Genomic DNA, 8,667 nt, shown 5'->3' with positions numbered 1-8,667 from the left:
TCACAACTGCCGCACTTGAATCTCGGAGGCTTGTAGCTCCAGTTTTGGGCGTGGTTTGCCAGGCAGCACGGTGTCTTCTCCCCGTGCACGACCTGGTAGTGGTTGCCACGCTGGTGCCAGGCGCTTTCACCGTGGTCGGCGTGCTGGCACAGTTTGAGCTGGTTTTGCTCTGTCGATTGCGAATCATCTGACTGGCGATGCAGATGGACCGTCAGCTGACTGTCGGATTGTATCGCCAGTGGAGCTGTTTGAGAGTCATCCGTGGACACTATCTCCACGGGGAGTAACTCTTCAGAACACACCGACCCTGAGTCTTCAACCACTGACCCTGAGTCTTCAACCAAGTTCCTCATTGAGGTCGACATCAGCAGTTGGTTGAGACACTCGTCGATTTTGGCAATATCCTCGTTTGCTTCTTTTCTCATTTCCTCAACTTCCTCCGGGGAAAACTTCGACGCGTTTTCTTCGATTGCGAGGAGTAAATCGGTTGAATCCCTTCTCGCGATGTGGAGCTCTATGGACATTTCCCTCCGCTGGGTTAAACGGTCCACTTTCTGCGCTATCTCATGTCCAAACGTGCCCTTGTGTTGGACATACGGTTTTGGGACAAAAAACTTCATTTGTGGCAATGGCGGGGGGTCTGGGATGTTTGTGCAGAACTTGGTTGTTTTTGCACCGACACCGACTTCTGTCGTGCCGTGTCCATCGCCCTCGTCAGGCCGAGCTTTCTTCTGAGGCAAGTTTGACCCCTGCGTGGAGTACATCGTCATGACAGTGTACTGCCTGTTTGGATCGGGTAATGACTGCCTGGCCACAGCGCCGACCAGATCCAGCAGTGGAACCGGTAACGCCTGGGAGACTTCCTGCCCAGGGAAGCCTGAAATTCCAGACATCAGAAGCTCCATTGGTGGTAAAGCAGGAGGATTAGGGACTCGTCTGGATTCAAACGAGATTTCGGAAATCAGAAGTTCCGTGGGTGGCAGGGGTGGAGGAGAAGGGACGCGTCCGAATTCATGTGAGATTCCGGACATCAGTAACTCCATAGGCGGCAAAGCCGGGGGCGAGGGGACTCGTCCGAATCCTACCCCATGCACCCGCGGGTGGATCACGGCTTGTGCAAGACTTGCCCGCCTGAGTTGCTCCCTAGTCGGTAGCGGTGGCGGTGCAGGGATGTGGCCAGCCTCCATAGTAGCCAATGTTTCGCTTGCCTCCGCCACATTTTCCACCGTTTCATCGCCCTTTGTGACCTTAGTCTTGTGTGTTACTTTGTTGGAAGCCGTCGTGCTCCTCATGAAGGTACCACCGCCTTGTCCCTGGCCTGGGGACAACATTGAAGTCGGTGGGGGCTGAGTGACTCCTCCGAACCCATGCGAGATTCCAGACATTAGAAGTTCCATAGGTGGCAACGCTGGAGGAGGAGGGGCAAGTCCGGGTCCATGTGAGATTCCGGACATCAGAAGTTCCATGGGTGGCAATGCAGGAGGAGAAGGAATCAGTCCGGATCCATGTGAGATTCCAGACACCAGTAACTCCATAGGTGGCAAAGCCGGGGGCGAGGGGACTCGTCCGAATCCTACCCCATGCACCCGCGGCTGGACCACGGCTTGTGCAAGACTTGCCCGCCTGAGTTGCTCCCGAGTCGGTAGCGGTGGTGGAGCAGGGATGTGGCCAGCCTCCATAGTAGCCAAAGTTTCGCTAGCTTCTGCCACATTTTCCACCGTTTCATCGCCCTTTGTGACCTTAGTCTTGTGCGTCATTTTGTTAGAAGCTGCCGTGCTCCTCATGAAGGTACCTCCGCCTTGTCCCTGGCCTGGGGACAACATTGAAGTCGGCGAGGACTGAGGGATTGCTAGAGCCGACGGCCCTGCCATTTGTAGCGCCATGTTAGGTTGAGGTACGGCTTGTGCAAGACTGAATCTCCTCAGTTGCTCCGGAGTTGGGAGCGGTGGTGGAGCAGGGATGTGGCCAGCCTCCATAGTAGCCAAAGTTTCGCTTGCCTCCGCCACATTTTCCACTGTTTCGTCGCCCTTTGTGACCTTAGTCTTGTGCGTCATTTTGTTAGAAGCCGTCGTGCTCCTCATGAAGATACCACCGCCTTGTCCCTGGCCTGGGGACAACATTGAAGTCGGTGGGGGCTGAGAGACTCCTCCGAACCCATGCGAGATTCCAGACATTAGAAGTTCCATAGGTGGCAACGCTGGAGGAGGAGGGGCGAAGTCCGGATCCATGTGAGATTCCGGACATCAGAAGTTCCATGGGTGGCAATGCAGGAGGAGAAGGCACCAGTCCGGATCCATGTGAGATTCCGGACATCAGAAGTTCCATGGGTGGCAGCGCTGGAGGAGGAGGAACCAGTCCGGATTCACGTGAGATTCCGGACATCAGTAACTCCATAGGCGGCAAAGCTGGGGGCGAGGGGACTCGTCCGAATCCTACCCCATGCACCCGCGGGTGGACCACGGCTTGTGCAAGACTTGCCCGCCTGAGTTGCTCCCGAGTCGGTAGCGGTGGCGGTGCAGGGATGTGGCCAGCCTCCATAGTAGCCAAAGTTTCGCTGGCCTCCGCCACATTTTCCACCGTTTCGTCGCCCTTTGTGACCTTAGTCTTGTGCGTCATTTTGTTAGAAGCCGTCGTGCTCCTCATGAATGTACCGCCTTCTTGTCCCTGGCCCGGAGTAATCAACGAAGGCGGGGACTGAGGGATTGCTAGAGCCGAATGCCCTGCCAACCGCAGCGCCATGTTAGGCTGATGTACGGCTTGTGCAAGACTGAATCTCCTCAGTTGCTCCGGAGTTGGTAGCGGTGGCGGTGCAGGGATGTGGCCAGCCTCCATAGTAGCCACTGTTTGACCGGCTTCTGCCACATTTTCCACTGTTTCATCGCCCTTTGTGACCTTAGTCTTGTGCGTCATCTTGTTGGAAGCCGTCGTGCTCCTCATGAAGGTACCGCCACCTTGTCCATGGCCTGGGGACAACATTAAAGTCGGTGGGGGCTGAGTGACTCCTCCGAACCCATGCGAGATTCCAGACATTAGAAGTTCCATAGGTGGCAATGCAGGAGGAGAAGGAACCAGTCCGGGTGCATGTGAGATTCCGGACATCAAAAGTTCCATGGGTGGCAGCGCTGGAGGAGGAGGGACCAGTCCGGATTCACGTGAGATTCCGGACATCAGTAACTCCATAGGCGGCAAAGCTGGGGGCGAGGGGACTCGTCCGAATCCTACCCCATGCACCCGCGGGTGGACCACGGCTTGTGCAAGACTTGCCCGCCTGAGTTGCTCCCGAGTCGGTAACGGTGGCGGTGCAGGGATTTGGCCAGTCTCCATAGTAGCCAAAGTTTCGCTGGCCTCCGCCACATTTTCCACCGTTTCATCGCCCTTTGTGACCTTAGTCTTGTGCGTCATTTTAGCTGACGTAGACGTGTGGCGCATGGCTGTACCTCCCGTCAGGCCGTGACTTGTCAGACCACCAAGTCCACCGAACTGTGGCAGAGGCGAGGCTGACGGCAGGCCCATAGTTGGCGCAGGGCTGGCAATTGCTAGAGCAGCCGGCGGCGCTATCTGGGAATGTGCACCGAGGCCAAGAGACGGCAGAGGCGGTGGTGTAGGGACACGGCTAGCCTCAACTGTCGCGACCATCTGCGATGCCTCATTCGTGTCCTCAGTTTCCCCTGTAGACGTCTTCCTCCTCACAGTGGTGGAGTGTTTTAGCTTCGTCGCCTGTGACTGAAGTCGGAAGGAAAGGCTGTCATTTTCAGGTGAGCTGGACGGCACATGTCCAGGTGCCGCCTGTTCCCTTCTTCCAATTGCATCATGCAAGGCTTGGCCTAGCGTCATCGGTGACAGAGGAGACATAGCCAACGCTGGGTGTGCAGATAAACCCAGGCTAAAGGACGGCAGGGACGGAGGGGAGGGGATTCTGCCGGCCTGGACTGTGGCGACCATGTGCGAAGTCTCGGCTGTGTCTTCCGTCTCCCCTGTGGACGTCTTTCTCCTCACAGTGGTGGAGTGTTTCAGCTTCGTCGCCTGGGAGTGGATTTGGAAAGCAAGGCTGTCCCTTCGAGGTTGCATCATGCCATGCCTGTTATCTCCGACATCACGCAAGGCCGCTGCCAGTGCCGCGCTTTGGATCCCTTGGCCTGCGTGATCCCTGCTCACAGGACTGGCGCTTCGAGGGGTGTTTGCGGGTGAACTTGCGCGTGAAGACGGCGCACTCCCCGCCACACTGCTGGCGGCGCTGCTCCGTGGGGAGGGACGGAACTCCACGTGCCTCCAACCCTGGCTCTGAAACCGATCCAAGTATTTGGGTGGCAGGAAGACGGTTGCAGACTCTTCCTGCGGTGCCTGTTCCTTCAGCGTCTCGTCGTCCGACTCGTCTCCGCCTGACAGGTAGTAGTCAGGGGGAGGAAGAGGTGGGGGTGGTGGCGGAGCACTGAACTGGGCCTCCATCATCGTCGCCATTGTGGCAGTCTCAGTGGAGATCTCTGTGCCATCTTCCTCTCGGGAACTCACCGCAGCGCGCTGCTCCACTTCTGCCGTCTGCGTTGTGTACACAACAGGAGCGGCCTTTGCTGGCTTGCTGCCTCCAGGGAGACAACCCGGCAGTGGGGGAGGAGGAGGCGGAGGGGCAAAGGCAAGTGTTGTCTTCGTCAGCGCCTGACTGGTCTCCTGAGAAGTCGTGTCTTTCTTCTTGCCTTTCCCGTACTTTGTGACGGTGCTTTTCTGTGACACGGCACTCGACTCAGAGGTGAAGTGCAGGGTCGGCTTCTTTTCCTGACGCTCTTCCTCACGATGTCGGAGCGTGTTCTTGAGGTCTTTGACCACTTCTGGGTTCAGACTAGAGCGTCTCCGACGGTCTGGCACTTTCCAGATTGTGCCTTTCAGCCTCTTGGCTGTCAGACTTGTCTGTCGCTTTTTCTGATGCCCTTCCTCGCGATGTTGGAGAGTGCTCTTCAGGTCTTTGACCACTTCTGGGTGAAGACTAGAGCGTCTCCGACGGTCAGGCACTTTCCAGATTATGCCCTCTGCCTCTTGGCTCTCAGACTTCTCTGTCTTCTTTTCCTTTGGAGGAGATTGTTTTATCTCTGAACGTTTCTTGGCCCCTTCCATGCTGTCTGGCTTCCCTGTCTTTCTACCCTGTGCCGCAGTGTGGGGCTTCACCTGGTCCCTTTCCATGCAAGGAATGCTTGATTTTCGAGGCATACTCGCGGTCGGCACCGACTCCCTTATTCCTGGCGATTCTCCACGTACTGGATAGCGCCCTTTGGACAGCTTATTCTTCCGGCGTGACTGTTCGGCTGTACCCTTCTGATCGGTGACACCGGACTCAGAAGGCGGTGGAGACGCTTTGATTGCCATCAGTCTTTTGCCAGTCGACGTTGCCGTGTCCGTCCTGTCGACAGGAGCGTTTGAGGGAAGTGTGGGCAGGCCGTCTTCTTCTGTAGCACCAATCAAAGGCATCAAGCCTGCTACTCTTGTCAGGACGCCCGACATGATGGCAGTGAAGTACCGTGTAAGCCCCAGTGTGGTAGCCTCCACCGTGTTGTACGTATGGTTGACCTGGTGTATCAGGTCTCCTAGAAGTGTCGGGTGGAAGAGCATGGCCTCGGTTGCCTGCATCACGGGGTCGACGATCGAGACGGCGCGGTTCAGAATGCGGAGGTGAGGGTTCGTCGCCATCATCCCTTCTGTCACGGCGACCGTGATTTTTTGAACGGCTGTCCTGACGCCGTCGTCCGCACTGTAGGGTACCACTGCCCCCCGAGTCTGCCACGGCCGTGGCTCTGACTCTAGCGCCTTCTTTGGGCAGCCCTGCTTGCCTTTGGGCAGGCATCTTCCCGACTGGTTCTGCGTCAGGTGTCCCTCCGGACGATCCAGATGAGGAACTCAGGCCTTCCACGCCCTTAATAAGACATTCGGAACTTCTTGGCGCAGGGGGAGGCTCTTCCATTTCTTCTGCGCCTTTACCTGACCGGACTTCGGTCAAAGAGCGCAACATGTAAGGAGCGTCGACTCTAGGGTCGGTCATGTCTCGTGGTTTGTCTTGAGAGGTCCACGACTTTTTCTCCTTGGGCGCCTTCGTCCAGATGGGCACGGGCTCATCTGCAGCGGCCGAGCTGAGGGCGACTTCTGCGTCCTGGCTTGAGGACTGCCTTGCTTGAGTACGCGTCTCATCGGTGAGAGCGGGGGACATTTCGGTACCCTGGCCCTTCTGGACAGAACCCTTGACACCCTTTTTCTTGTCGTCCTTGAGAATCCCACCCGATTTAGGGGACTTCTTACTGGAAGGGATATCGGTTGCCGGGAAGAGCCCGATCATTCCAGCTCCCTTTGCCTCTCGGGTGACACTTGAGCTGCCAGATTTCCCGCCAAGATAATCTGGCTTGCTCGTCGACTCTTTCCCAGTTCGAGGGATGTCGGTCTTTGAGGGCTTCAGTGCGGGCTTGAGTGTTTGCGGCTCAGCAGGGGCTCCTCCAGCGGCGATGCTGAGCTTATCTTCTTCTCTTACTTGAGAACTGTCGGAGTCTTCAATCTTTGTGATGTCTCCGAAGTGGATGGTGGAATTCTTTCGCCCGCTGAGGATGGTCGGCTCCTCCCCAGTGTCGTCCCCATGACGCGCCAGGTTGAGATCGGAGTGTTTGGAGTGCCTCAGGGAGAGGTTGGTGCATGGCAGCTCCAGGCCGGGTCGTGGAGGGCCTAACTCGTTCTCCTTGATGTCCCTCTGGATCTCTCGGACCAGGTACGTCAGCGCTTTGTTGTCCTTGTTGTGGTTCTTGTCGTACTTTTGCACCCACGGGGTCGGGTCGGGGAAGTCCTCCAGCTCCCCGAAGTAATTCGGAGTCTTGGTGATCTTTCTGCGGTTGGCTCGACGGCGCCTTTCTTCCCTTATGGCCTCCTTCCTCTCCTCTAACTCAAGCTTCTTGACGGCGTTTTTGATGACGTTTGTGACGGTGATCTTTGCCAACTTCTGTAGTTTCTCCTCTTCCTCCTGTTCCTTGGTTTCTTAGGTCACCCTTCATGAACGCCAGCCTATTTCTGACGGTCCAGGCGACCGCCTTAGCGACGGTTTTGAACTTCTTCTTTTTCGGAGGGGCCAACTCCTGTCTGGCGTTATAGATCATCTTCTGGCGGAGGATTTCATTCTCCTTGGAGCACTTGATCCGCAGTGTCTTCCCTGTCACGGTTCGGATCTTTCCCTGTCTCAGATCTGAGAGCCTAGTCAGGGAGTACCCTTTGTGGAGGTAAGCCATTGTGTCCTGTCCCTGAGAGTCACGTCTCTGCGTGAGCTCGTGAGTACTCTCTCTCTTGTGAGTCTCGGTCGTTGCACGAAACTCCGGCTTGAACTTCGCGATCTGCGAGAGGAGACCGACATCCTCCCTTGACCGTTCGCCCTTGATTCGGTTTTTCTCGGCGTGGATGAGTCCGGTTATGTTAAGAACGGAGTCCATCATGTCCATACCAGACTCACAACTGCCGCTGGACATAGACGAGCAAGATTCGATTTCAATCTGCAGGTCTTCAGTAGCGGATTCGATCAGGTTTTTCGCAAAAATGGTGGTGACGTTGTTTTTTGAGCCACCCTTGAACAGCCTGCTGATGCTGTTCGCGCTGCGGAGGACTGTAGGGTCTTTGCTCAGTTCCTCTGCATATTTCGATACATCGGTGTTAGACTGCGCAGGGGAGGGACGCGTAACGTTTAGTGAGGGACCTAGCCCAACACTATTACTAACATTACTAGCACTAGCACTAGCGCCAGTATCTAACTTATCATCTATTCTATTCATTTTTTTGGATTTTGGAAACTTTTTACAACAACATAACAGTCTATTCATGAACTATATAACGAGTCTTTGGTTTGCTTCGGACGGGCGAACTTGGCTCTCGTCGGTGATGTTAGTTGGCGGGAGTTGACGAGGGTTGCCGAAGTCTGCCGAAATCTACCGAAGCTGCCTTGGACGAGGCGATGTCACGTCGCGTCCTTCGGAGAAGGAGAGAAAAATTATAACTACTTGCTCGAGCAGGCAGAAGAATATGATTTGACATCGACTGTTTTTAACTATTTTCACAAGTTACGTATTCACGAGTGCAAATTTGAATGAACATTTTTTTCATTGCTAAAATGTGATGGTTTGCGTTTTATACAGACCTGATCTACACCTAGGGTGGATCGGTATCGTGGCTGATGCAGCAAGACATGACGAAGTTGATGTTGATCTCGAAGTGAAAAAGCGCCTCCTGGCGGGTGAATCTGCTAGTACAACAGCTTCACTACTGTACTTCACTGGTCTTGCGGCTGCAGTTGCACATGTTTGTCATGAGTAGAGAAGCGGTCAAGTCAGAAAGCTCCATGACGGAATTTGAGAGATTGTCCCTTCTGTAAATTTTTATGTATAACTCTCATGTTTCTCCAAAACGTAAGTATTTTTCATGTTTATACAACGGGGGGAGGGGAAAATACCGCTGACAATGCCATTCAGTCGACCCCAATAGATCAAATGGTTGTCCAATACCGATACCGGTACCGGTGACAATTAATTGCCTTTCCATGGGAAATATTTGAAGTACTGATGCATACATGTCCACACATTCATCTGACAGAGAAAAAGAGAGAGTGTGTGTGGATAAGAAAGAGATCTAGAGCAAATGCGGTCTCGGATTTTGGATCTGGCG

The 8,667-nt window shown here is 54.9% G+C and overlaps 1 protein-coding gene across 1 annotated transcript in view; it reads right to left on the bottom strand.

Moving 5' to 3' along the window:
• Positions 1 to 8,346, bottom strand: part of LOC109466523 — a 12,590-nt gene extending 4,244 nt beyond the window's left edge. The window contains 7 exon segments of the mRNA XM_019764247.1: positions 5 to 1,247; positions 1,740 to 2,135; positions 2,197 to 4,874; positions 5,019 to 5,757; positions 5,759 to 7,001; positions 7,003 to 7,667; positions 8,275 to 8,346. Coding sequence (XP_019619806.1) covers positions 5 to 1,247; positions 1,740 to 2,135; positions 2,197 to 4,874; positions 5,019 to 5,757; positions 5,759 to 7,001; positions 7,003 to 7,667; positions 8,275 to 8,346 — 7,036 coding nt within the window.
• Between the last annotated feature and the right edge of the window lie 321 nt (positions 8,347 to 8,667).

Source organism: Branchiostoma belcheri, unplaced genomic scaffold (genome assembly GCF_001625305.1).
Source record: "Branchiostoma belcheri isolate BF01 breed outbred unplaced genomic scaffold, Haploidv18h27 scaffold169, whole genome shotgun sequence".
Taxonomy (NCBI): Eukaryota; Metazoa; Chordata; class Leptocardii; order Amphioxiformes; family Branchiostomatidae; genus Branchiostoma; species Branchiostoma belcheri.
This window is presented reverse-complemented; position numbering and strand designations above follow the sequence as displayed.